Genomic DNA, 26805 nt, shown 5'->3' on the forward strand with positions numbered 1-26805 from the left:
TCACAGAGACCCCGGTTCCAACTGCTTCCAACGCCCTGTGACCTTGGCAAGTCCCTTCCTCACTTCTCTAAGCCTTGACTGCCCTGGGAAAGGACCTGGCCCCAGGGCTCCTGGGGAGGGGCTGGGAGGAGCCCTGCAGTAGGGGCTGCAGAGCCTCGTGGGGGTGGAGCGAGGGACGGTGGCTGGACTCCTGTTGCAGTTGGCCGCTCCGCCCCTCCTCTCAGACGGGAGGCAGGGCAGGGCCAGAGCCCCTGCCTGTCTGAGCAGGAGGGCCAGGGTCTGTGGGCAGGACGCCGGCTCCTACCTCGGCAGCTTCCTCTTCCCCAGGCCGGTCCCCCTTTGCCCAGTGACTTGGGCCTTATGGGGCGGTAGGGAGGGCGCATGGAGAGGTTAAATTTCCTGGGCTGACAAGGCAGCGGCCAGATCCAGTGGTGTGAGACCCAGGGCCCCTCTCCCAATGCTGCTGCTGCTGCTGCCGCTGCTGTTCGGTGAGGAGCAGAGGGGAAGGGAGGGAGCTGTTGCAGAGCGGGGCGCCCATCCCTTGAGGGTTGAGTCCAGGTCTCTTAAAGATGGTAACCCAGACTTGGGTTCGAGCAACAGGAACCTGGGCGCAGGGGACAGGCAGCGGGGATGTCTAGTCTGCAGAGAGGAGCTCCATGTGGATGGGGACTGACCTTTGAAGATCCAGAGGGTAGAACAAGATTTACAGGGCAGGGCAGCTAAAGGAGGCCCAGTCGCCTTAGTAATAAGTGAGTTCCCTATCTTGACAGAAAAGCAAGCGGAGCTGGACACCCACATATAATGAGCTTCTGGGCAGGAAATCTTCCCAGGGGGTGGATTATAGGGGAATGAGAAGAGGAGATCAAAGAAGACTCCACAAAGGTGGGCTTTGAAGGCTGAATAGGAGTTCTCTAGGTGGAGAAGGTAGGGTATGATACACTAGGTAGAGAGAAAGCATGTGCAATCCTGGAGGCATAAAGAAGCATGAGTATACCAAGAGCTACCTTTAGTAAGAATAGCTAAAAACATATGGAGCTTCAGTCCATTCTGAGTATCTGACATATACTATCATATCTAATCTTCACAATGCCTTCCTGGGCATGATGAGGAAACGGGCACTCTGAGAGGTTCAAGAGCTCTCTCCAGGCCATGCTGGACTCCACTGCCAGTGGCTTGGTTTCAAGCTGGAGGGTGAGCAGTGGGAGCTGGGGCTGCAGGTCAGTAGGGGCCTGGGTGGAAAGACGGGGGTCAGATAGGACAGAGATGAACGGCAGGATCCCAGGCCCCAGAGCTGGGCTGTGAAGACTCAATCTCCGGCGGTGCAGGGCCCATGCCAGCGGAGGCCTACAGCAGGAAGGGCCCAGCCACATGGCCTTGGCAGGCAAGCATCTTCCTGGACACCAGGTACCGCTGCGAGGGAGCCCTCATCTCCCCAGAGTGGGTGCTCACAGGCGCCAGCTGCTTTGGCAGGTAGATGCAGGGGCCAGGGCGAGGGGTGGAGAGGGGCTCCGGGAGAGAGGCCCCCAGACTCACCACCTTCAGCTCTCCACAGCTGGCCTTCGTCCCTCTTCAGCGTGACCCTGGGCGCAAATCGGCTGGCACTGGATGCTTGCGAGAGCATGTCCAGCGTGGAGGAGCTGCTCCTGTCCCCAGGAGGGCCCGAGGGCTCTGGGCCTGGTGGCCTGGCCCTGGCCCGGCTGGAAAGGCCACCATCTCTCAGCAGTGCAGTGCAGCCTGTGTCTCTGGCCACTAGCCCCCAGCCTTCCCCCTGGCCGCAGCTCTGCTGGGCCCAGGGGTTTGATCTTGATTTTGGTGAGGATGGGAGCAGATCCCTGGGATGGCTGAGGGCAGCGGGGGACGCTGGACTGGGCAAGGCAGACGTGACAGCCAGGGTGGAGCTGGGACCCTGCAGAGGAAGTAATCCCCAGAGTCCCTGAGCCCCAGAGAGCCACCAAGCTCTGGCCAGCTGCCTGGTGAGCACCATGGGCAGGGCAGAGGGCGGGCACTGACACCTTGCTGTGCCTGAGTCAGCTTCCAGCCCCACCAGCTCAATGGCTGGCACTGGGCACTCTCCCCGCCCCCTCCAGGACTGCAGTGTGTCCCAGATCTCAGTAGGCTTGAAGCTTCCTTGAGAGGACTTCAAGAGTCTAACGGAGGATGGAGCTGCACTAAGAAGGAGCTGGGGGTGGGGAGTGTCAGGGAGGACTGGAGCCCCAGGAGGGGGTTGGGGGTGCGGGGGTTGGGGGGGAGACTTGAGGCTTTGAGGCAGGGACGAAGCCTTGCAGTATGTTAATAACCAGCAGGGCAGGACTGGTGCAAATCTGCAGTATGTGGGTCTCGCCTAAGGGTATGCCCCCTCCCCCACCCCGCCCCACATGCAGATCCCTACATCCCACCGAAAGAGCTGCACAGTGTCCCGCTGGAACCGCTGGACGTCAGCTCCTGCAAAGATGCCTTTCGCCTCCAACCTGACTGTCCCAACCTGAAGGTCAGCCTGCCCAAGGGCTCCCAGTGCACCAGGCTCCCCTACAGCTACTCCAAACTGGTGGTAAGGATTTCAGCCCTGCCCCAGGCAGGCATCGAGATGCACCCTCCCCCACAGTCCTTCCTAATGCCACTAAACCTGGGAGAGCTGGGCCTGGTCACCCTCCCACCCCCCTGGGGTCTCTCATCCCACAACACCCAGAGAACTGGCTTAGCTGCAGCCCTGATGGCCACCCCAGAGTTTCCAGGCTGCTGGGGAGACTCCCCCTTTAGGTCCTGTTTGAATGTGAGGCAGCCTTTGACACAGCCAGGTTTTAAACTACTGGGTGCCCCCTGGTTATTTGATAATTGCAAGCATTTTGTTGAAAACTGACTTTGGTGTAATACTGAGCCTCAAAAGCCACAAGGAGGAAAGAGTTGGGCGAGGTGGTAGAATTTGTGGGAGGAAGCGTTTTAACCGGAAAGAGAGCCTGTGAGGGGTGAGGAGGGGGTATGACCGAGTCCCTGGTGAGGTGGACAACCCTGCCAGAACTGCGTATGTCGCACTTGGGCTCCCACCCATTCGGCCTCCCCAGCCTCAGCCTCGCCCATCAGTGGTGTGAACCCTGGCTGCACAGTGCCCTCCCCTAATCAGGCATCTCTGCTCACCTCCGGTGGTGTCCAGGCTGGCTGTGACCCCCCGCCTTCTCTCTCCTGCACAGGTGTCTGATGGGGCCCCCCTGGTCTGTTCCCAAGGCAGAAACTGGTTGCTGCAGGGTGTGATGACCTGGAGTCCCTGCTTGGGGACCCGCCTCCCTGAAGTCTACATGCCTGTGTATCCCTTCCGTTCCTGGATCAGAGAGAAGGTCTCTAACGCCACCTTCTACACGTTGGCTAAGAAGTGCCCTCTGATCTTGCTCAAGACCAGGAAGAGGAGGCAGTGAGCCTCTGGAGTCCTGGGTTTGAATCCTGGCTCAGTTACTCACCTGCTGCTGTGACTGAGTCCCAGTCACCTCCCCTCTCTGAGTCTGCTTCCCTTTTTGTGTAGTGAAGGTATATTCAATCATTCACTCACTCAACAAGCCGTTACCACTGCTTACGATGCGCCAGGCAACCAGGACTCCAGATCAGCGCGGCCCCTGTGCTCATGGAGGCTAGATATGGCAATAATAAATACGCAAATACGAACCGTGGCGAGTGCTAAGAGGAACCAGATCCACGTGTTAATAGAAGCCGTGACCTACTGCGGCGGCCAGGGAGTGTCATTTGAAGTGTCCTGACAGAGCCGTGGGCTCTGTCACTCTTCCCCCGACGGCTGGGTGACTAGGAGACCAGCGCTGCCCCTCCCTGAGCCTCAGTTTCCCGCTTCACTTTGAGGAGCGGCGGCTTGAACTTCAGGATTCTTTGGTCCCGCCCAAGTTTGTTCATTACACTTTCTCGGGGACGAGGGTCTCAAAGGCCACAAGGGAGCATCCCCTTGACCCGACGCACAGCGCTGCTCCCGCAGACGCCGCAGAGCCGCGCGCCCAGGCCTCCGCGCTCCCAGCCCGGCCTGCGGGCCCCCGCCGCGCCCTCCCCCCGGCGCCACAGCGGCCTCTCGCGGCGGACGGCTGTCGGTGCCGCCGCGCTTCGGGGCGGAGCAGGGCGGAGTCCGGGAGCACGCACTCCCGCGGGCGTAACCGGATCGGGCGGGGCCGCGTTCTCCACGATGGGCCCACGGCCGAGCCCGGGCCTCGCGCGGACAGGGCCCGGCGTCCCCGAGAGGCGTGGGAACACTGGGCTCCGCCCGCCCGCAGGCCGCCGCGACTGCGCCTGCGCACCCCCTCTCGCACGCACGCGCCTTCGCTGAGGCCCCCCGCGTCCAGAAAACGTGTCCCGCGCGGCGCGCCGTCTGTTTCCAGGGCAGCCGGCGCCTCTTAGCAACGCGCGCGCAGCTGGGTCTCCTCCCCGTCCTGAGCCTGCCATGGCGGCCGCGGGTCCCAGCGTCTTCCTGCTCATGGTCAACGGACAGGTGGAGAGCGCCCAGGTGAGCGGCCTGGACCCCGCCGGGGCCCGTCCTGCACCTCCGGGCTGCTGCGTGGCCCCCGAGAGACGCGTCATTCCCCCGAGCCTCTCTCCCTGGGTTAGGCCGGGGAGGGGACCAGCATTTGCGAGGTGGCTGGGAATCCTTATCCCGGATGTGCGGGTGTGGAACAGACCTCGAGAGCCTCAGCTAGTACCGAGGCCACACTCAGCCAAGCCCGTGGCTCCTGGCTCGGATCGTGTCTGCTTTGTTGAGCCACGGCCAGGAGCCCAACGCGGGTGTAGCGGGAGGAGCCGAGGCTTGGCTGGCGCTCAGGGCCTGATCCTCAGTGCTTGAGCCCCCGGCGCAGGGAGTGCCCCGCACTCAACTTTCGGGTCCTTGAATTTGGGTTAGAATGACTTGGTTAATGTGATCCAAGGACGGTGGTGGCCTGGAATGATCCAGGGAGGGTGTGTCTGTCAGATGGACTCCTCTCCATCACCCTACACTTTATAAGAACCATTATATATATGTAAAATATTTAAGACATATGGCACGTAAAATATACGCCAAACTCCATGCTCAGCACTGCTCATGCAATCCTCACAGCCCTGTGAAGTAGGTGTTACTGGCATCCCCAACTGACAAATGGGAAAAAGCTGGGATTTGAAACCTGGTCTGTCTGACGTCAAAGCTTTGCTCGACTGCCCTTCCAGGCTGTTGGAGATGGTGTTTATTATTATTATTGTTGTTGTTATTATTATTATATTATTCTGAGAATGAACTGAAATGGTTTAGGTAAAGCTCTGCCAGGGCCTGGTGTCTCCTGCCTTCCTGTTTCCTCAGGGATGCTGCCCCATACTCCCACTCTGTCCGCCTCCCCTTTGGCCTAGTGCCCAAGACCGGCTCCCCCTCTTCTGTTCTGTCCCATTAGGGGCCCTGAGCTGGGCTTCGTCTTGGTGTCTTCTCTCAGCACCCACCTCACCCCTCCTTTCCTCCCGATGCTCTAGGCCCCTCCCTGTCTTTAGGTTTTCAGCTCCAGCCGTGCGTATCCTGTGTCCTGATAGCACACTGGGTTCTCAGACCTTTCACTCAGCACCCTTCCATTAGATCTCTGTGCCCACCCCTGGGCCAGGCGCTGGGGACCCAGAAACGTATCACCTGTTTCTTGTTCTCAGTCTAATGGGGTTGACGGAAATAAATGCAGGCAATCAATACTTTGATGGAGGGAAGTACGAGGGCCTGAAGGAGCCAGGAGGTGGCCCTTAAGACAGCCTGGAAGTCAGGGGCAGGCTCCCTGAAGGGTAAGTTTTGAAAGACGAGCAAGAGTTTGTCAGATGGAGGCATGGGAAGGGCGTGTCAGACAGAAGGCAGAGCCTGAGCAAAGGCCCAGGGGCAGTAGCAGCCGTGGACTCTCCCTTGGACTCCCACATCTCGGGCCCCAGCCCCGCCGCTGCACTCCGTGTCCACATCCCCAGCTGTCTCATCAACCCCACCCGAGGGGCCATGTTCAGAATTCCTATCAGCTCACCACCATGTTGGCCTCAGCATGAGTCCCCGTGAACAGAACCCGTGTGTGCTTGTTTTCCAGTTTCCTGAGTACGATGATCTCTACTGCAAGTACTGTTTCGTGTATGGCCAGGACTGGGCCCCCACGGCGGTAAGCTGGCCTGTTGGGCCTCCCTAACTCACAGCCTGCGTGACTATTGGGGTTTCTGAAGGTGGCCATCACACCCCTTCCCTCACAGTTCACAACCAGTTGAGAGGTAGTTTGGGGGGTTGTAGATGTGAGTTTATTCCTGGTAAAGCTGGAGCAGAGAATGCAGCCGCCAGTGGGCTCCCTGACCCCTCTCCCAAGGCCGTGCTCACTCACATACCCTATCCTGGGAGCTTGCACGTGGCAGCAAAGAGGAGTGTGTGGACAGCGCAGGCAGGCAGGCCCCAGAGAGCCAGCCTGGAGGTGGCTGAGCTGCAGACACTCTGGGCCAGTCCTTTTATTGTTTGGCCTCTCCTGAGCCCATGGGGAGGACTCTGGAGCTCTCCTTCCAGGACTTCCCCAGGAACAGTCTGTCCCTCCCAGGAGAGGGCCTCTGATGGCAGCTTTGGCCTGCACCACACTTTACTGTCTGGAGAGCACTTGTTTAATCCTCACAGCAGTTGAGGAAATGGAGGCTCGACTTATTTAAACTCTCTGAGCCTTTTTCATCCTCTGGGTGCTGGGGATGCAGAGTTGACTGGGGAACAGTGGCCGAGGCAGGGAGAGCGTCACCACTTAGAGTCTGCAGGTGAGAGCAGATGGCAGCGTGGACAGGGCGCAGCAGAGGGGGTGGTGAGAGGTGCTTGCATTTCAAGTGTATTTTGAAGATGGAACCAACAGGTTTTACTGCTGGACAGATGTGGGATATGAGAGAAAGAGGAGGTAAGAATAACGCCAAGCTTTGTAGCCTGAGCACTTGGAAGCGGAGTTGCCATTCAATGGGAAGACTGTGGACAGAGCTGATTTGGGAGAACTCTCCAGAGCCGAGCCTGGCGTGTGTTCCCACTAGAATCTGAATGAAGATGCAGGGTCAGCAGTAGGGATGGGGCCATGCTGATCTTGAGTTCAGGCTGGAGGCGAGGACCAGGCTGGAGACACATGCTTGGGAATCATGCACACAGACCACATCGAAAACCCTGAGACTACTGAGATGCCACGTGCAGGTAGACGAGTGTCCAGAGACCGAGCACAGGACACAGCAGACTAAGGAGGAACTGGCAAGAGTGATGGAGCGGGAGCCAGCCGTGAGGAGGAAGGACCCAAAGACCTGAGGAGTCCTGGAAACCGAGTGGAGGAAGTGTGACAGGAAGTGGTCAGATGCTGCTGGTGGGCCACGTAAAATGAGGACAGAGAAGTGACCTAGATATGACAATGCTGAGGTCACTGGTGTTACTTGCCGAAAATTCTCTGGTGGAGCGGGGGCCAGTAGTCAGGTTGGAGTGGGTTCATGAAAGAAGAGCAGAGAAGGAGTTGGAGCCGGGGAGCATCGACAGCTCTTTGAAGATTTGCTGTCAACGGGAACAGAGAGTGGGTTGATGGGTGGAGGAAGAAGTAGTCGAGAGAGTCTTGTCTTGTGATCGAGAAGATAGCATACACACATCTGCCGATGGAGCGATCTGGGGAAGACTGGTGATGGAGGAGAGGGCACCGATGTGCTGGAGCCGTTCCTTTCAGTCAGGCGAGGGGACGAGACCTCGTGCACAGGCACAGGCTGGCTCTGGAGGTTGTCACGCTCTAATGAACTGAAACGGTAGAAGACCTAGGAGCTGCTCCATTCTCTCTTAGTTCCCTTTATGTGAAAGTTAGTGTCTTGGCAGAAGAAAGTGAAGAAAATAGCCCTGCCAGCTGCTGCCCAGGTAAGGGGAGGGGTGTGGCAGCCTGGAACTTGGACGCTAGCTGTCACTGTCATTGTCCTTACAGGGTCTGGAAGAGGGCATCTCACAGATCACGTGCAAGAGCCAAGACGTGCGGCGAGCACTGGTGTGGAACTTCCCCATCGACATCACCTTTAAAAGCACCAACCCCTACGGCTGTGAGTCCGCAGGGGCCCTGCAGGGAGGGGAGGTGCCCCAGGCAGTCTTGGCCTCACCCTGCCCACCACCGTCTGCACTCAGACCTTCCCTGCCGGTCACCTGGGCCCTGCACCAGCCTTGTCATGCGTTTTCTTGCCACCTGGCCGTTTCCCCTGCTTCCTCCTCCCATGCACTTCATCCGCACGCTGTGCACGTGCCCTTTGGGAAGTTCAGCGTGACCGAGGTGAGGCCCCAGCCTGAAGCCTTGGACAGCTCCGTGCCTGTGAAGGGCAGAGCCTGGTGTCCAGGGCTGCGCAGTCTGGCTGGAGAGCTGACCCTGATGTCTCTCAACTTCCCGTCACGTGTTGTGCTCCAGCCAAACCCAAACCACCTGCGTCTCCTTTGCAAGGCCCTCAGGTCCCCTTTTCTGAGCTGTGGTTCGTGCTTGTCCCTCCGCCTGGGATACTCTTCCCACGTCCCACCACTGCCCTCCTTCCCAAAGCCTCCCTTGCTTCAGTAGTTACTTTCTACTTTGTCTGGTGGTGGTGGTTCGCTCTTGCTTAATGGACGCCTACTGTGTGCAAAGCCTGGAGTCAGCTCCAGAGGGCTAGGAATACTCTCCCTATGTGGCTTGTCCAATCCTTTCTGGTGGATAGATTTCTCTCTATTTCTTTTCCCATATTGGGAAACTGAGACTCCACAAAGTGACATCCTTTGCCTTCAGCTTTACCTCTAGGAGCCGAACAAGGATTTGATTTCAGGACCATCTCATTTCACAGTCCGGGCCTGTCTGCTGTGCGTGGCCAGGGCCCAGGCTTACCGGGTGCAGAGGGTCTAGAGCAGGGGCTGCCTGGTGGTCCTCCTGGGCAGAGACTGCTGTCCTAGTGTCATCATCCATGAGTAAGAAACTTGCGTGGGCTTCCTGGAATGGGGCACTAGGTAATAGACCAACCTCCTCCTGCTGAGCACAGCTAGGACAGGCAAGTAAAACATTAAAAAGCAAAACCAACAAACAACTGCTTGAAAGTATCAGAGAGCTAGCAGAGTAGTGGAGATTTACCAGGTCAAGATCCAGGAGAAGAACAGAAGTGCAGAGACGTCGCCCTACTCACATCTCCCCTAGGGGTATCTGCACATTCCAGCAGAGGTGACCGAGAGCTGTTGATGACTTCTGACAGCCTCTCTGGGCTGGGGGCACAAGAGTCAGGAAAATCCCGGCAGCTTGGGCCAAGACCTTACAGAGCGGTGCCCTGGGAGGGAGAAAGGGAAGGAGAGCAGCCCCTGCTCATTCCAGACCTTGAACGTGGTTGCAGAACTCCTGGACAAAATGTTTGCAAACTGAATCTAGCAGGATACGAGAAGATTCTACATCATGAGCGTGCGCCAATACAAAGCTTCTGTCACATCCAAAATCAACCAGTGTGATTCACCACATTCAAAAGAAGAAAAGTCATGGTCCTCCCCGTCAATGAAGAAAAAGTGATAAGATTCAACATCCATTCCTGGTAAAGACTTAGCAGACTAAGGAAGGAAACATTCTTAATCTGATAAAAGCTATCTATAAAAAACTTAGAACAAACATTACTTTTTTTAGTGAAATATTGAAAGACTTAGATCAGGATGCTTGTTATCACCACCAACATTGTACAAATAAAAGAATTAGAAAGGAGGAAGAAAAGTGTCATTATAGGGGCCGGCCCTGTGGCCAAGTGGCTAAGTTTGCACACTTCACTTCATCAGCCCAGGGTTTGACCGGTTCGGATCCTCGGCGCGGACATGGCACCGCTCATCAAGCCATGCTGAGGCGGCGTCCCACATGCCACAACTAGAAGGACCTACAACTGGAATGTACGACTATGTACTGGGGGGCTTTGAGGAGAAGAAGAAAAAACAGAAGATTGACTACAGATATTAGCTCAGGTGCCAACCTTTAAAAAAAAAGTCATTATCCACTGATGACATACTTGTGTATGTAGAATTTCCAAAATAACCTACAGATAAATTATTAGAATTAATAAATTGGCATGAATGCTAGATATAAGATCAATATAAAAAAAATCAGTTGTTGGGGCCGGCACAGTGGCGCAGCAGTTAAGTGCGCACATTCCACTTCAGCAGCCTGGGGTTCACCAGTTCGGATTCCAGGTGCGGATCTGGCACCACTTGGCAAGCCATGCTGGGGTAGGCGTCCCACGTATAAAGTAGAGGAAGATGGGCGCAGATGTTAGCTCAGGGCCAGTCTTCCTCAGCAAAAAGAGGAGGATTAGCAGCAGATGTTAGCTCAGGGCTAATCGTCCTCAAAAAAAAAAAATCAGTTGCTTTCTGTGTAAAAATAAATATGTATGCTGTTCTATATGAAAAGCAAAATATTTTAAAATAATTTATAATTATATCGAAATATAACTTATTCTACCAGATATGAAACTTTAATTATAAAGCACAATAACTAAGACAGTGTAGTTTGGCACAAGGATAGATGAACAGATCCATAGAGGCCCCAAGACAGACCTAAGCCCTGTGGATGATGGATTCATGAGCAAGGAGCACTATAGAGCAGGAGGGGAGAGAGTTTGATGGACCGAGAGTCTGTGCTGGGACAATTGGACATGCGCGCGAAAAAGTGAAACCCGATTCCTGCTTCGTGTCGTGCATTCACGAAAGTCCATCCCAGGGGTGTATAAATGTAAGTGTGAAAAGCAAAATAGTAAAGCCTCAGGAAGATAGCCTGGGAGACTAGAGCTGAGCTCTCAGGGTAAGGGAAGAACTTTTAAAAGGACTCCTTACAGGAGAAGATCCATAAATTTGACTATGCTAAAACTAAGGGCTTCTGTTCATCAAAAGACATCATTAAGAGTGAAAAGACAAGCCACAAAATTCATTCACATACTACAGATCAATGAGAAGAAGACCATCCAGTAGGAAAATGGGCACAAGATTGAGCAGGCATTTCACAAGAGGACGTCCAGGTGACCAAGAAATGGGCCAAGGCCTCAACTTCAGTAAGAACAATTCGAATTAAGGACAATACAAGTTAAAGCTAAGGCGAGCTGCCAGTACTCACTCACCAGAGTAGCTCAAATTGGAAGGATTGAGAACACCAAGCTTTGAGGAGGGTGCAGAGCAGTGGGGACTCAGATGGCACTCTGGGGGGAGTGGGGGCGTCCGACCCCTGTGGAAAACAGTGTGTTCTTTTAAGACTGAACATATGCATACCCTGGGCGCTTCCCTTCTGGGATATGTGCCCAACAGAAACGTGTGCACATGTGCACCGAGAGCTTGTACAAGAGTGGCAGAGTGCTCGTGGCCTCGCATCCGTGAGAGCCCCAAGGAGAAACAACCCGTGTGTCCATCAGCACTGGAGCGAGCCAAGTCGTGGGCCGTGCAGAGGAGGGTGTCGTCCAGCACTGAGAAGAAGCAGACCCCAGTGCGTGAGACGATTTGGATGAACTCACGAAGATGACGTTGAACTAAAGCAGCCAGATGGGGGCAGAGGGGCCGAGGGGCACACATGTCTGGGGACGTAAAAACCAGACTGTTGGTGGTGAACCCGATGCCGTCTATACAGAAACTGAAATAGAATCATGTACACCTGAAGTTACACAATGTTATGAGCCAATGTGACCTCAATAAAACAATTTCTTTTAAAACAATTTAAAAAGCAGCTGGATACAAAAATATTTGTACTCTGTGATTCCATTTATACAAAGTTCAAAACAGCGGTAGAACCAAGTGCCGTGTTTGGGATGCATTCTTTGGTGGTGAAACCCTAGAAAATAAGTGGCTTCCTAAAATTCAGAGTAGCGGTTACCTTTGGGGGGTAGTGACGGAAAGGGCTATTCCAGGTGGCTCAGAGATGAGGAGACTGAGGGGCAGAGAGGGGAGGTAATTGCCTTAGGCCAGTGCTAGTGGCCACAGGATCAGAGCCTGATAGGCCAGCTCCTGGGGCCTCCCTGGGCTTCCCTGCCTCTCCTGTCACCTGGGCAATGATTCGTCCCCTGAATATGCTGGCGGAGGTGAAATTACCTAATATGCCTTGATGTCAACAGCGAACAGGTGGAATTGTTAACATTTTAAAGGGAGGTGCATGGAAGCCCTTTGCTTTCTGACCTCTCCCACAGACACCCCAAAACCAGCTCCTCTCTGGCCCTTGAGCCCGTGTGGTCTGTCCGCCTCCATCAGAAAGGAAGCTCCCAAGAGTGAGACCTTTGCTCAGCGTGCAGCTGGGTCCCCGAGCCATGAATAAGGCCTCCTGAGGCACTTCCTGTGTTTGTCGAAAGACTGAATTGGGCAGCATCCGAGCTTGTGACTTCTGGGCATCCAGACTGAGCAAGGGGCCAGGCCAGCAGATTCTGGCTCCCCCAGCCACCTCGCCGCCTCCCTGGGTCCTGGGTTGGCCGAAATGCTTGGTGCAGCAGTGCCAGGCACATGTCTACTCTCGCCCTTCATCACACCCACGCCCATGGCGCCTTGAGTGTCGTCCTCCTTGCTCTCTGCCCAGCACCTTCCCCTTGTGCTGTTTCCTCATGTGCTGACCCCTGCCTTGTCCTTCCCAAGGGCCGCAGATTGTGCTCAGCGTGTACGGGCCAGACGTGTTCGGGAACGACGTGATTCGAGGCTACGGGGTGGCGCATGTGCCTCTCTCGCCCGGCAGGTGGGTCCTCACTCTGAGCTCGGCCATGCTGGCCCAGGGACCTGGGCACCTTCAGCAGGGTTTTTCTGGGGACAGACTTCACCTCTAGGCTGGGAATGTCCTGGGTCCCCAGAGGGACTGAGCTGGCTTGGGGGTGGGAGTGCAGCCCATATCTGGGAGGAGACCCAAGCGGGTGAGGCTAATGCTGCTGTCCGAGCACAAGGTGGGGTGGGAGGGAGTGTCGGAGGGCCCGGCAGGGAACATGGGGACATCCTGAGAGGGGCTGGGTCTAGCTACAGATGCTTCCCGGCAGTTATGGTCTGGAGTTCAGATGCTCGTTCCTTCCCTCCTTCCCTCCCTCAGTGTCCTGTGAGCCCCCACCGATGCCCCTTCTGGGCCTGGCTCTGCTGACATCAGAGGACACATCTGTGTCAGACACACGTGTGATCACATGGGCCCTGCCCTCAGAAGCCCCCAAGTAGTAGACATGGATGGAGAGACGTGATTCTCTTGTGGAGCACAGCGACAGGGTATAGACGCACAGTGTTCCAGGGCACAGAGGAGGGCCAGGGTTAGCTGGCCTTAAAAGTTGAGGAGTTTGTCTAGAGAAGGTGGAGGGAGAAGGAGCAACAGCAGGTGCGCTGAGCGCTCTGTGAGTTACTGTGGAAAGAAAAAGTGCCAGATGCCGGGGGGAGCCTGGACAGGAGGAAGGGACCAGGGCGGCGAGGGGCAGGACCCCAGGCTCTGAGGAGGGGACAGGACCAGGGCAGGTGACCACAGTCCTGGGAATTGTCAGGGGCTTCCTGGAGGAGGGGCATCCAAATGGGGCCTGGAAGATAGCAGAGATCTTGGACATTTGAAGAAGCGCGGGGGCCATCTGAGGTGCATGGTGTAAGTTGGGACCCCAGGCTTGGTTTCTGTAACCCTCAGCATTCTCCCGACTCTTTAAAAGAAACAAGACTCTCATGGGACTCTGAGCTCTGCAAGGTTGGGCCCAGGCCCGCTGTGTCCACGGCGCTCTCCGGGCCCTAGTGCCTGGCATGGCCCTGTGGGCACGGTCAGCGCAGGCTGCACTGGTTGGCCTCGGCACTGACTTGGCACTGCCAGATCCGTGAGAGCTTCTGCTTGCTGGAGGCTCAGAAAGCTCCCTCGCTTTTCTCTTACTCAGCACGTCTGTCTGTGAAAACATTTGTTTCAGGCACAAAAGGACCATCCCCATGTTTGTCCCAGAATCTACATCTAAACTGCAAAAGTTTACAAGGTGAGTTTTCTACACGTCACCCCGGCCCCTCCTCCTGACATGTGGTGGGAGTGGTGGGAAGCATGTTACGTCCACCCCTCATTTGTGCCAGGCAACCTCTCCAGATCTTCAAGCTGCTCCGTCTTTTGGGGACAAATGGAAACGGACAAATGGGTCCTGTGGGGTTGCTGAGGGTCACTGGCCCCCTTCGGTCCCAGCAGCATAAGGCCATGCAGTTTTACTCTGTGCCCTGTTAGAGGTCAGTCAGACAGAGCAGAGAAAAACTTGTCAGATGGGAAAGTGCTCATAACATAATGTGACATTACAAAGGTGCGATAGGAGAGCGTACAGCAGTAACAACCAAACACCCTAAAATACCAATAATCCTAATAGGTACCTTCTGTCAGTCAGTTGCTAAAAGCCTTCACGTGTGGAAGCCTCTGCAAGGAGGTGACGCCTGAGCAGAGACCAGAGCGGAGGAAGGGGCCAGCGTGGGAGGTCTGGGAGGAGACGTTCCAGGCACAGGGAACAGCATGTGCAAGGCCCTGAGGAGAGCGCAGGCTTAGTGTGTTAGGAGCAGCCAGGAGGTGGGTGTGGCTCATAACTGGTGAGCAAGGGGGAGTGTGGGGAGATGTCAGGGAGGCGGGGGCTGAGACACAGCCTGCGGGGGTGCTTGTGGACAGATGGCGGGGAGACTGGCCCTGAGGCCTCTTGCCCTCTGCCACATCCACGTAGGAGCTGGAGGGCCGGCTGGGCCCTGGCTCACTGACTCAGGCTTGGGGATGGAAGCCCCCGTCAGCTCAGCTCAGCTGCAAGCCCCCCGTGCTCCCCAGCAGGTCAGGCGGGAGTGGGCCTGGGTGAGGGGGAGACGGAGGACCACCTGGGTTCCCGGGCAGCCGCTGGCGAGCAGTCTCTTGCAGGCCTGGCCAGCATCAGGGTGACACTTGGCCAGAGGCCTGCTGGGTGGAGCGACAGCGTCGGGCCCGAGCCAGAGAAGTGTCACTGAGCTGTGGAGGCTGGGGAGGGGACAATTTGAGTGCCCGTTGCCCCTAGAAGCTCTAGGAGGCCACCATGATGGGAACGGGCTTATTAGCCAGATGCCCTGGGCCAGTGTAAGCTGGAGGTGACAACATCCACCGCACGAGGCTCTCAGGAAAGTGGGGAAGGAGGGCAGTGGCCATCAGCGGGTCCAGGGCAGGTTAAGGTCTTTGCGAGTCCACACGGCCGTCGTGGCCAGGGCAGTCATGCAGCCGCACATCCCGCGGCTCCGAGGGGAGAGTTTGGGCCTCGCCGCACGATCTCACTGAGGAGAGGGTCCATTGCTGGAAAAGTTCGACTTCAGCTTGCCGAGCAGCCAAGGTTTTTGCCGATGCCTGGGGACAGCCGGCTCGGTGCAGGGGCCGTCTCCCGCCCTCTGGAGGGGCTCTCAACTGCCAGGCGGCCTGTGCTTGGGTTACGGAAACTGGGGAAAGGTCCGATTAGTGAAGACAGTTTGATCGACAAAATCTTCCCAGAATGGGTTTGTGGAGACCACTGAGTGACCAGCTCCGGCAGCCCCCTTCACTCCCCCAGAGACCCTGTGGCTCTGATCCGATCCGTCCCTCCCTCGCTCCCTGGCACCCTCCACGGCTCCCTTCTCTGCTCTCTCCCACTGCCTCCCAGCCCTCCTCCTTCAGCCTACGTGGCCTGCCCATTTCCACTCTCAGCTCCTGTGTTAGTTTCTCATGGCCACTGTAACAAATTACCACAAATTCGAGGGCTTAAAACAACGGAAGTTTATTTCCTCATAGTTCTGAAGGCCAGAGTCCAAAACCAGCATCAGGCCGAAATCAAGGTGTGCCCCGAGGCTCTGGGGGCCAATCCTCCCGCCCCTGCCAGCTTTGGGTGGCTGCAGCCTTTCTTGGCTCGGCATCACTTCCGTCCCTGCATCTGGTCAAATGGCCTCTCCCGCCTGTACCAGATCTCCCTGGGCCTCTCATAAGGACACTTGTGATGGCACTTCGGGCCCACCAGGATAATTCTGGATAATCTTCCCATGTTAAGATCATTAACATCTGCAAGGATCCTTTTTCCAAATAAGGTCACATTCGCAGGTTCTAGGGACTGGGACCTGCTGTCGTCGGGGCTGTTCAGCCTACAACAGCACCTCCGAGCTAGTCTTCACATAGCAACACAAAGCGTTTTTTGAAAACACAACTTCAGAAACTCCTCAGGCTCATCTCTGCATTTAGGGTTACCTTCAACTGGAAGGCCACGGGGCCCCAAGTTCTCTGGCCCTGCTGACCTATGCCCTCCTGCCACCCGCCTCCCCTGCCTTGCTTCCTCCAGCCCCTGGCTCCTCCCCTGCCTGGGCCCCTGCCTGGAGCACTGCCCTGAACAGCCTGCCTCTTGCCTCCCACCCGCCGACCTCAGAGAGAAATGCAGTGGCCCTGGTAGCTCCCTGTGTTTGCACCTGGGGTGTGCCAGGCTCACGGTGGCTGGTTCCTGTGGCTTGGTCCTCACAGCGGCCTGCTAGAGCCACGCTCCTCAGATGGAGAACTGAGGTGCCGAGAGGTGGTGATGCCCATCCAGCCCCGGCTGGAACCTGGGTTCCCCGTTTCCCCTCCCTGTCCTCAGGGCGGGGCCTCCGGGAGCCTCCTACAGACAGACCTGCTTCCCTCCCAGCGCCCAGTGGCCCCAGAAGGTGCCCTGCCCTGGGCAGCACCGGGTGGCGCCGCCTCCCTCAGGGCGTTGGGTCCAGGGTAGACTCACCCAGCCGCGGCCGGCTCCCTGCCCGTCGGGCGATGAAGGCGGCCTCTCCTGGACCGCTGGAGCTGCGCCGCAGGGCGCCAGCTTTTACAGGAACGCAGGGACCTCCAGCGGCACGGGGCCCCGCCTCTTCCACATGGGAGGCCACAAGGCCTTCTTGGCACCCCGCTCTGCCCAGGTGGTCACATTGTTGGCCCAGGAGGTGGCTCTGGGACAAAGCCCGTGTCTGCCTGGCCCACCCAGCCGGGAATAGTGCACGAGTTTGTTTCCGGCTCGAGTGGGTGTGTCGGAGGCGAGGCTGCTGCTCCCGAAGGAGCTGCCCCGGTGCAGCGCCCTGGGGCCTGGAGCCCGGAGGCCATGGGCACATCCTGCTCCACTGCTTCCTAACCATGGCCTTGGGTGAGTCACTGGACTCCTCTCCGCCTCTGTAAGGCGGGGATGCACAGAGCAAGGCTGCTGTGAGAGAAGGCAGACAGCAGGGGTCAGGGAACTTCCCCGGGGTGACGAGTTGGATGGCGGTGTCTCTCCCTGCAGATGCGTGCACCTCTGCAGGTGCATTGCAGAGTGAAAACCATAAATAGCACGGTTAATGTTTTGTGTGGCCGTGGACGGAGTGCCTTCACCTGGGAGCCCCATGAGGTAGGCACCATTATTATCCCCATCCCAGTTGAGAACACTGGGGTTCAGAGACGGGAAGTGACTTGTCCTGGATCCCACACTGTTAAGAGGAAAGTGGAGAGCCCAGATCTGGCCCTCTGCCACACCAAGGATGCTTGCTGAACTCTGGGATGGGGCCTCCCTCCCAGGGAGGAGGGGAGGTCACACTGTCCCCAGGTCCCACTCCCCTCGCCGACCTCAGCTGCTGTCACCTTCCTTGGATTTCCACCTGGTTCAAGCCATGCCCTCACGCCACCCCAGCCCGAAATCTCCCTCAGCTTTCATTCTCAGTGAATCAAACCCGTGGTTGACCACCATGGGAAAGCTTGATATCCTGCCGAGGAGGAGTGGGCTGCGGAGCACCACAGGTCTGGAGAAGCCCCCCCGGGCCTCCGTGGAGCCCAGCAGCACCGCACCCGGCCTCACCTTGCAGAAAGCAGAGGGCCTGGGTGTGGGAAGGCTGCCCAGGGCCTGGCCCTGCTGGAGGGGTAGGAGGAGGGCTGCTGGCTTCCGAGGCGAGGAGAGAGCCCGGGTCCAGGGTCTGAGGGACACCCAGGCTGGGGCCGTGCTCATCCAGTGTTCTCCTGTCTTCCCAGCTGGTTCATGGGACGGCGGCCTGAGTACACAGACCCCAAGGTGGTGGCACAGGGTGAAGGCCGGGAAGGTAAAGCTTGATCTCCCCACTCCCATAGGCAGGTTGGGGCCTAGGAGGGACTATGTGGGCCCCCAGGAAATGGGGTGGATGCCAGGGATCTGCCAGGCACGTAGGCATTGGTCCTGCAGGAGCAGGGCCCAGGAGTTTCCCAGAGCACCTCCCAGATGTGGGCCTGGTTGGAGGGTTTGCCATGTCTGTCTGTCCCTGCTGCAGCCCCTTCACCTCCCAGTGAGGTTACAGGCCGGGTGCTGTCCCCATTTTACAGGAGAGAACACAGGCTGAGAGATTCCCAGAGCAGCCTGGGTCTCTCTCTGCCCCAGCCTGACTGACACTGCCCTTCTGTCCCCAGTGACCCGTGTCCGCTCCCAGGGCTTTGTCACTCTCCTCTTCAACGTGGTGACCAAGGACATGAGGAAGCTGGGCTACGACACTGGGCCTCCGGACACACATGGCATTTTGGGGCCCAGCCCCCCTCAGGGCCTCCCCCGGTGAGGGCCCTTCCACCGCCCGCTGTGCAGGCCGAGCAGCTCTCCGAGAATGCAGGGCTGTCCTTCCGCTGAGCGTCTGCCTGAAGTGCGGCCGGCGGGGAGGGGGACCTTATACAATAAAGAGTTACCTCTTCACAGAGCTGGTCCAGGCCGCCTCCTCTCCCCTTAGCAGCCCCTCCGTGGGAGCAGGCCTCCAGGCCGGCCTCCAGCCCTTCCTGAGCTGGGCCAGGACCTGCCCTCCTCCCCGCACTGCCCAGGGCATGGAAGTTGCTGGGAGACGGCCAACTAGGACATGAGCCTTGGCCCCACGCTGGTTCTGCGCCTCGGGGCTGTGTGGCTTTTTCTGCGCCTCAACAAGCTCATCCCTAAAACAAGCGCATCGTCTGCCATGGAGGCTTCGGGACTTCTGCTGGACCTGCTGAACCAGGGCCGCCTGCTTGGTGCCTGGCACGCGTGGCAGCCGTGCTCCATGACTGCCAGCCTCCCCTGGCAAGGAGAGAAGCCTGTGAGTGGGACCTGGATGGAGAGGCCCCCAGCCAGCACTCTGCGCCCAACTCCGCACCCAGAGCGGGGCTGCAGACCCCCGACGTGGGAAGCTGCTGGGATTCCACTTCTGCCAAGTCACAGCAGGAGGGGGAGCCCCGCAGCCTGCGCCCTGTGCCCTGGGAGCCCAGCCCTCAGCACAGCTGTGCTGGAGGCTCCCTCCCGCCCTGCCCTCAGCCTGAGGCTGGGCCGGGCAGAAGCAGCGTGAGTGTGAGTGTGTGTGTACCCCCTCCCCCTCCCTGGCCTTCACACGCCCTGGGCAGGATTTCAGGGAGCCCCGCCCCCCAGCCTGGAGGTCACCAGCCTGGCCACTGCACATTGCCCTGGCTGTGGTTTACACTTGCCCTTAGAGACCACACGGACTGCCTTGCTCTGCCCTTGTCTCACTTGGTCATCTCGGCACCCGAAGCGTGTGCCGCCTGCGGCACTCCAGCCCTGCCCCCAGCTTTGTGCCCTGGTGCTCCAAAGGCTTGACAGCCTGTCTTTTCCTCCAGCTATTTTGGCAACATCACTGTCCACGTGGATGATCCTTCCCACGACTTGGCCTCTTCTCCAGCCTTCTCCCCTGCCCTATGCCCCTCAACAGCTGCCCGTTCCCATGGTCAGAGCCTGCTTCTCATTACCAATGACACCGTCGCCTGGAGAATGTGCATCCAAGCACCGTCTCCCAGACGGCCCCCTCCCTGTGTGGTCCCCGCTTCCACCGTCCTCCATTCCGTCCAGTTCCTCCAAGCCACCGACACACCCCTCTGTGCGGACTGTCGCCCCTTCCTTTCCTTTCCTCCCTGCCCGAGTTTGAATTCAGCTGCCATTTACGTGCACTTTCCCTTCAGACACCCTCAGCTCCTGTGCCTCTGGCCCTTTATCCTCCTCTGGCCAACCTCAGTCCTCGTGAAGGCTGGCCATCCATTAAGGCCGCGGCATGGTCTGAGCGTGGCCAGCAGGAGGGCTGCCCGCTAGGCCCTGGCCAGGCCTCCATCAGCGCTCCCAAGCAGTCCCCTTTACTTCCTAGTCAGCTCTCCCGCATTCCCGGAGGAAAACGCACACCGTTTGTCCTCTTCAAACCTCCACTACCCCTCCCCTCGGCCGAGTGCTCGCGAGGAAATGGAAACAGAGCTCCCTCGTGTTCCCACCGCCACCTCTGGCACCAGCCCACGTTTGCTGTGGGCGCCCCCGTCCCACTGGTCCTGCCTGAGGACCACAGTGCACGAGATCCAGGCCCTCTGGCTTCGCAGGAGTCGCTCCCCCGCTCCTCCCCTCCCGCGCTGCGCTGGCCTCTGCATGTGTGCTCCTCCTTTACGGAACCGCCACCCACAGGAAGCCCCTGGACCCTCCGCGTGCTGCGCCACGTCTCCGCCTGTCCTGTCGCGGCGCCTTGAGGGGCTGCGTCCTGTCCCTCAGCTCCACTTGTGCCTGTCAGCCTTCTCCCTGTCACCGCCCAGAAACACCGTCCTGTCAAGTCCATGTGCAAGTCTCAGGTCACAGGTACCGCCTGTCAGCACGTTTGACATAGTGACTCACCCTCTTCTCATTACATTTAATTTTCTAATTTTTAATTTTTTCAACATTTTATTATTAAAATGTTTAAATAGAAAAGTTGAAATAACTTCAGTAAACACTCATATACAAACCCCCTAGATGCTGCGATTACCACTTTCTTGTACTGTGTTTCCACATCTCAACTCCTCATCTCTCCATTAATCCATCCTGTTTTAGTGCATTTTAAGATGCAGAGGGCCAGCCCGGTGGTGCAGCGGGTAAGTGCACACGTTCTGCTTTGGTGGCCCAAGGTTCCTCAGTTCGGATCCCCGGTGCAGACATGGCACCGCTTGGCAAGCCATGCTGTGGTAGGCGTCCCACGTATAAAGTAGAGGAAGATGGGCACGGATGTGAGCTCAGGGCCAGTCTTCCTCAGCAAAAAGAGGTGGATTGGCAGCAGATGTTAGCTCAGGGCTAATCTTCCTCAAAAAAAAAAAAAAAAGACCAGTCCGCCTCCTGCCTATTTCAGCATGCTTGCCAGTAACTGGAGCTCAGTATTTGTTTTTAGGTGTGTTTTTTCTTTTGAGGGAAGATATACATAGAATGAAATGCATAATATTAAGTGTACCACGTCCCGAGTTTTGACAAATGCACCCTCGTCCCCGTCAAGGTACAGGAAGATCCCATTGTCTGGGAAGCTCCCTCGTCCTCTTCCCAGTCCCAGCAGGACGACATAGCCAGGCTTTGGAGGCTGAGGGCATGCGCTTGCTGCATCTGGGAACTGGGGAGCGGGGTGGAGATCTGTGACCATGTACAGGAGCCACAGTCAAGGCATGCGGCCCCCAAGCTCCCCCTCACTTGCTGTTCGCTCCGTTCTCCGCTCTCCGCTGTGGCAAAGCTGTGTGCTCACCGGCCCATTTCCTTTTTCTCTGCGCTTAGGAAGACTGCATTTCCCAGGCCCCTGTATCCGGGTGGGTCCCCGTGTGAGCTCTGGCTGAGGAAATGTGGGTCAAAAGGATGTTTGCCACTTAGAGGTCTGACCAGTTTAAAACCTCCCATGAGCCATCCTTCTCATTCTTCCTTCTCCACAATGGCACATCCTGGGGCCTGGATCACCAAGCTGCCAGGAATATCCCCAATGGGCATTTTGTGAGTGAGGATCCTTTACTGGGTTCAGCCAGAGAGTTTGTGGCTCGTTTGTTCCTGCAGAGCCCATTCTATTCTGATTATCAGGAGTGGGTATCTGGTATGACCAAAACCAAACCAATAGGAACGCATGTGGCATTGGCTTAGCAGCGGGTTGGCGGGCAGGAATAACAGAGAGAAAAGGCTGGACAGCAGGACAGAACTCTGGGTGAGACCCTGTGCTAAGCCGGGAGGAGGCCACGTGCCCGCTAAGCTGACAGCTCCAGGAGAGGGGGATGGCAGGTGTGCCTTGTGCTGTGGCTACTGTTGGCTCCATGTGGAAAGTCATCACGGTAAAGAGATGAGCTCGGGAAAGAACTGGCCAGTTTGCAAGCAGAAATGACAGGAAATAAATAGAATCCAAAAATTTTGGGCATCAAAAGGTTGGAAAAGGAAACTGTTTCTAGACCTCAAATGGGAAGAGAGAAGATTGAGGAATGCTTTGAGCAATGAAGGCCTGGTGGGACTTCTCATCTCATCTGGACGAGTAACTCAGCCTTTTGGTAAATGTCTGATTAAGAAGGTGGCCTTCCCACCATAATCCCAAACGCCTCACAGTAGTTCCCATCAGGTTGAAAGAAGGCTGGGGATAAGGCAGCAAGGACATAAAGCAGGCTCATGTGTAGGGAAGAATTTTATGTGTGGGCTTCCAGTTCTCTATTGCTGTGTAGCAAACCACCCCAAAACTCTGTAGCCTAAAACCACCACCATTTCTTTTCTCTCATGATTCTATAGGGGACTGGACAGGCTGCAAGGAAGCCTCCTCTGGGGGAGGGGATGTGGTTTCGTGTATACGTGTTTGCTGACCAGAGGGCCAGCTGTGACAAACCCATTTCCCATCCCCCTGGGCACAGAGGCAGCCAGCACTTCCTTACCCCCCTGCACCTAGAGGGAGCCGTGGGGCCAGTTCTGGCACTGGGACAAGGGTGGAGGCCACACACTCCCACGCCTGGCCCCTAGGAAATCTCTAGCACTTTTCCCTCTGCTCACTCGTTCCCTTCCATGGCAACCTTCAGGGCTGTGTTTCGAAGGTGGCAGTGTCACAAGATGAAATCAGCTGGGGTCCCCAATCACTGGCGAGCTGCCCAACCAGACGCTGGACTTTGTGAGAAATACACTTGACTTGTGAAGCCACTGAGATGTGCTTTGTTACTGCAGTGTAAGCTAGAGCACCTGGACGAACACACCTCTCACCTGTCCTCAAAGTGGACCCCTGGCTGACCCAGCCTCTGGCGAACCCCCCCAGGTCCCCCGCTGAGTCCTGCTCCCCGAGCGGGCACCAGGCCAAATGTCGAGCACAGACGTGGGTGTGCAGGGCAGCCCCAGAGCAGAGGCCTGCGCGCCGGCCCCGGCCTCCCTCACCACCTTTCCATCTGCGTCTCCCTCCGCCCGGCCTTGCCTTTGCTGTACACACTCCTACGATCAGAGCACCTCTTCCATCTTTGCCTGGCAAGAAATTTCTGTCCTTCAGCTGTTGTGCCTCCCCTGATCACAGGTTCCAAAGGGGACAGGTCCTCTGCCCCAGTCAGCTATTGCCACAGTGAAGCTGCACAAGCCACCCAAGAACCAGTGGCTCCCACGGTCACTCTCTCACGAACATGCAGGTGAGCCAGGCAGCTGCTCAAGCGGGAGCTCTTCTGGCGGCATGGCCGCGGAAGAGGAAGCCAAGCCCGTGGGCTCTGGAAACGTGGCCTTGGAACTGGCAGGCTGTCACTTACACCTCATTCTAAGCAAACCTTGTGGCTCAGCCCAAAGTCCATGGGTGGTGAAATGCACCCAACGACAAGGCCATGGCACAGGGTAAAGGACTATGACCAGCACTTGCACCACCTTGCCCTTGCAGACCACTTGTTAGGGTCCTGAGGGCTGCCTTCTAGCCTCTTTCCTTCCCTGATGCTCAGAGGCCCCTGTGGGCACCAGGACCGGGCAGTGGCCTTGTTAACTGCAGGCCAAGCTGGGTTCCAGAGAACCGGCTCCCCCGCCTGCCCACCCCTCTCCTGTGTGTGGGATTGATAAAGACGGAGAGAGGGAAAGACGCAGCCAGACACCGCATCATGATACAAATGATAAATTATATTTATACAGTAAATAAGTATCAATAGTCAACACAAGTTCAAAACCAGCCACCGGCCCCTGGGACTGAGAAAACAGCTGGGTGACCCCCGCTACCACGGTGCCCTTGAGGAGGGAGCTCGATGGCATGTGTACAACATGCATGGCAGCGGCCGGTGGCTTCACGATCAGTGCAGCGGGCAACAGGGTCAAGGCGCCTGGGGAGGGGCCTGTGCCAGTAGGTGGGGTAGGAGTCTTCTTGGGCCTTGGTGGCTCAGTGGCTGTAATGTTGGGGCCTCAGAGTCACATCAGGAGGAGCCTGACTGTTACAAAAGAATCACTGCCCCACGGAGACGAGTGGTCTGCTGACTGTGAGGTGGTCGGGGTGCACCATCTGAGTGAAAGCACCTCCCTGGGGCAGCATCCTGCCCCGAGTCCCACCCTGCTCCACCCTCCCCCAGGCCGGAAGAGGCCAGGCCGTGAATGACTTCAGAGCGCACGGTCCAGCCCCACATCTCCGGCTCTGGCAGAGGCACGGCTGGGCAGGAGCTCTGGGCAGGTGGCTCCTGGAGCCACTGGCAGCCTCCGGGGCAGCACGGGTGAGCTCTTTCCCAAAGGCAGCAGGAGAGGGCCTGAGCGGGCAGCTGTGATCAGCCTGCGCCTCCTGGCGTTTTACACCTCTCCCGCACCCAGGGCTGAGGGTCCATCTTCTCTGGAACCAGAGAGAGGGGTGAAGGGGCCCCGTCCCCCTCGGAGGGACCACCAGGTGGTCAGCTGCCCTTGGAGTTGAATTTAGAAGTCCACGGTGGAAAGTGAGACTGGAACGCCTGCCAGGCGAGCGGGCCGGACACAGGACTCGGGGGAGGTACGTTCCCTGGGGAGAAGCAAGTTGTTTCCGTCTCTGATTTGTGACCTAACACTTGCTGGACAGTGGTGGGTCGGGTGGGGAGAGGGTGGTAATATTAGTGCATATTTGTTAAGTCATTGTGTGAGAATGATTTTTTTTCTTCCTCTCCAAAATAAGAGATGATTATTTTTAAGTCTACAACGTGTGACTGGAGTAGCAGGTGGGTGGATCAGGGCCAGCCCTGGTCCCTCACCTCGTCCCAGCCCCGGGGCCATCCCCCAGGAAGCCAAGGGCCCAGAAGTGCCGCTGCCCCCCAGACAACTGCTGTCTCCTCACCGTCCCCATCTGTACCCTGAGCGTGGAGTGAGACAGGAGATCAGAGAGACACAGGTTCAAGGCGTCTCTTCCACTCAGCTTTCCTTGTGAACGAAGTCCTCATCAATCCGTGCACGCCTTCAGTTACAAAAAGGAACTCACTGATACAAACTGGTGAGTCACATTCATACGTTACATTGTTTTCTTTAACTTTCTTGATGTTGGTATCTCGGTAAGAAGAGCCTCTCTCTTAGGATCTAGCCCAAAAGGCTGAAAGTCAATCCGTTTGGTAATTTACCAAGAGGGGGAGTTAAAGAAAGGAAAAGGCAACTGGAGGCTAGGATTTTTTGTTGCTGTTGTTGTCTTCTTTCTAAATAAACATCATCTTTTATGTGTAATCAAATTCCCATATTTTTCCCTATAAAGAATTTGCTTTAGTTTTTCCATAAGGCATTTTTTTGTCTCTTCCTATTTAAATTTTCTTACAGAGTTAAAACCATAAATAAGAGGATTTAAACCACTAACATGACATGTGCCCATATCTTAATTCAGCCAGACCTGGTAAATTCTATCAAAACTAGACAGTTAAATAAGAACCACCTTATAAAAATATTAGCCAAAAAAAGACTATTAGATAATTCTGCAAACTCAAATATGAAACTGTGCAAACGGATGCCAGCATAGAGCCGCGTGGCAGGGTTACGCTCGGGTGAGTTTAAAGCTTGCTCTAGTGGACTTAGTTCGAGTCGCTCCACAGCTGAGTGTTTACTTTGAACTCACACACGAGTCAAAGAAAAGTAAAATATACACAACCACTTCCCCAAAAGGTCAGTGTCTAACGGAGCCGGCACTTCATTCTGTCCACACCTGGGACTGCCTGGGGTGTTGCTAGGGCTGGGGGGCAAAGACAAGGTGGCCATCCCAAGTCCTGGGTGGAGGCAGTGGCTCAGAGACCCTCAGGCTGAGGCTGGGGGCAAGGGCAACACTGAGGACTCCCGCCTCCTTGTCCAGGGCCCCAGAGCGCCAGCTGATCTGCACAGGAGCCAGGACCCCGGACCCCGTACATGGGAGGCAGCAGTGAGGGTGGCCGGGCTGGGGCAGGGACCCTCCCGTATGCTGCAGGCTGCAGACGGGGGACAGGTGAGCAGGCCGCCTCGGAAGGCTTGGAGACCTGCGTGCTGTGTCCGATGTCTCAGCAAACCTGCCGCCACTGAGTCCGAGGGTCGGGGCTGTAAAGACAACCCCTTATCAGGGGGCCAGAACTGGAGATCCCTCATAGCCGCCCCAACTCTGAGATACCATTCCACAAAGGACAGTCCCTGCTCAGCACCCTCGGGCAGAGATGTTCTGGGCACTCGCTCTGCGGCAGGTCCCAGGCCCGGGCACTAGAGAAGGAAAGGGTTGGTTGTGCCACTGGCCTGAGCTGCCGACGGGGGGATGCCCACACTGCCCACCATGTTCATTGTGGTGGGGCCCAGTGGCGTCAGGGAGGAGCTGCTGGCTCCCAGAGCTGGGTGTGAGGCCGTGGAGGTCACAGAGGCCATAGCCATGGGCTCCACACCTGGGCCAGGCCCGAAGGACGTGCTGGACCCCAGGACTGGGCTCCCCCGCAGCTGGTTCAGCGTTGGTGGCTGGGGCTGGTTCACCTGGAAGGGGTTGACAGGGGCCGAAGCTGCAGCCGCACCTGCGGAGAGAGCAGGAGGGGCAGTGGCTCGAGTCAGAACAGCATCCATGCCCAAGTGCAAGGGCTGGAAGCACACAGCCACTGGGAGCACAGGCTCTCAGGGAGCCCACCCTGCAGGGACTGGGCGCATCCTGACTCCTGCTCTGCTGCAGCGCCCACAGCAGGCCCATGTGCGAGCTGAACACATCTCCAGTGTCTGGATGAGGAGCCTGAGGCTGTGAGAAGCCAGGAGACTCATCCAGGGTCACAAAGCCTGAACGAGGCAGTG

General features: G+C 57.1%; 3 protein-coding genes and 1 non-coding gene across 29 annotated transcripts in view; 3 read left to right on the forward strand and 1 right to left on the reverse strand.

Moving 5' to 3' along the window:
* The first annotated feature begins 1501 nt into the window (after nucleotides 1-1501).
* LOC102149409 (serine protease 33-like) lies at nucleotides 1502-3645 on the forward strand. Its single transcript, XM_005597994.3, has 3 exons — nucleotides 1502-1812; nucleotides 2382-2548; nucleotides 3186-3645. Exons 1-3 carry the CDS (start codon nucleotides 1620-1622, stop codon nucleotides 3405-3407), a joined length of 582 nt encoding a protein of 193 aa, XP_005598051.2. The 5' UTR covers nucleotides 1502-1619; the 3' UTR covers nucleotides 3408-3645.
* A 464-nt stretch (nucleotides 3646-4109) lies between these two features.
* On the forward strand, nucleotides 4110-18569 carry B9D1 (B9 domain containing 1). 4 transcript variants are annotated; one of them, XM_001504884.5, is made up of 7 exons: nucleotides 4110-4489; nucleotides 6057-6125; nucleotides 7923-8034; nucleotides 12569-12665; nucleotides 13843-13905; nucleotides 17886-17953; nucleotides 18294-18569. In XM_001504884.5, the coding sequence occupies exons 1-7, from the start codon at nucleotides 4427-4429 to the stop codon at nucleotides 18434-18436; spliced, it is 615 nt and encodes a 204-aa protein (XP_001504934.1). In that variant the 5' UTR covers nucleotides 4110-4426; the 3' UTR covers nucleotides 18437-18569. The 4 variants fall into 4 exon arrangements, with proteins under 4 accessions (XP_001504934.1, XP_005597872.1, XP_023509395.2 ...); XM_005597815.4 differs by having other exon boundaries at nucleotides 4127-4489; nucleotides 13813-13905; XM_023653627.2 differs by lacking the exon at nucleotides 17886-17953 and having other exon boundaries at nucleotides 4127-4489; nucleotides 13813-13905.
* MIR1180 (microRNA mir-1180) lies at nucleotides 16857-16926 on the forward strand. The gene has a single exon (NR_032897.1). It is a non-coding gene; the product is annotated as a microRNA mir-1180 (primary transcript).
* A 5122-nt stretch (nucleotides 18570-23691) lies between the features above and the next one.
* Nucleotides 23692-26805, reverse strand: part of EPN2 (epsin 2) — a 79191-nt gene continuing 76077 nt past the window's right edge. For 18 of the 23 annotated variants that reach the window (XM_023653626.2, XM_070226609.1, XM_023653624.2 and 15 more), the window contains one exon: nucleotides 23692-26537. In XM_023653626.2, coding sequence (XP_023509394.1) covers nucleotides 26239-26537 — 299 coding nt within the window. In that variant the 3' untranslated portion in view covers nucleotides 23692-26238. The remainder of the gene's footprint in view (nucleotides 26538-26805) is intronic. The other 5 variants (XR_011423098.1, XR_011423095.1, XR_011423097.1 and 2 more) reach the window with 1 other exon arrangement.

This window comes from Equus caballus, chromosome 11 (assembly GCF_041296265.1).
Source record: "Equus caballus isolate H_3958 breed thoroughbred chromosome 11, TB-T2T, whole genome shotgun sequence".
Lineage (NCBI taxonomy): Eukaryota > Metazoa > Chordata > Mammalia > Perissodactyla > Equidae > Equus > Equus caballus.

Coding starts and splice junctions, on each gene's coding strand:
- LOC102149409 (XM_005597994.3), top strand. CDS start 1,620: ATGTCCAGCGTGGAGGAGCTGCTCCTGTCCCCAGGAGGGCCCGAGGGC. Junction 1,813..2,381: donor GGGGTTTGATCTTGATTTTG/GTGAGGATGGGA, acceptor CCCCACATGCAG/ATCCCTACATCCCACCGAAA. Junction 2,549..3,185: donor ACAGCTACTCCAAACTGGTG/GTAAGGATTTCA, acceptor TCTCCTGCACAG/GTGTCTGATGGGGCCCCCCT.
- B9D1 (XM_005597815.4), top strand. CDS start 4,427: ATGGCGGCCGCGGGTCCCAGCGTCTTCCTGCTCATGGTCAACGGACAG. Junction 6,126..7,922: donor AGGACTGGGCCCCCACGGCG/GTAAGCTGGCCT, acceptor TTGTCCTTACAG/GGTCTGGAAGAGGGCATCTC. Junction 8,035..12,568: donor AAGCACCAACCCCTACGGCT/GTGAGTCCGCAG, acceptor GTCCTTCCCAAG/GGCCGCAGATTGTGCTCAGC.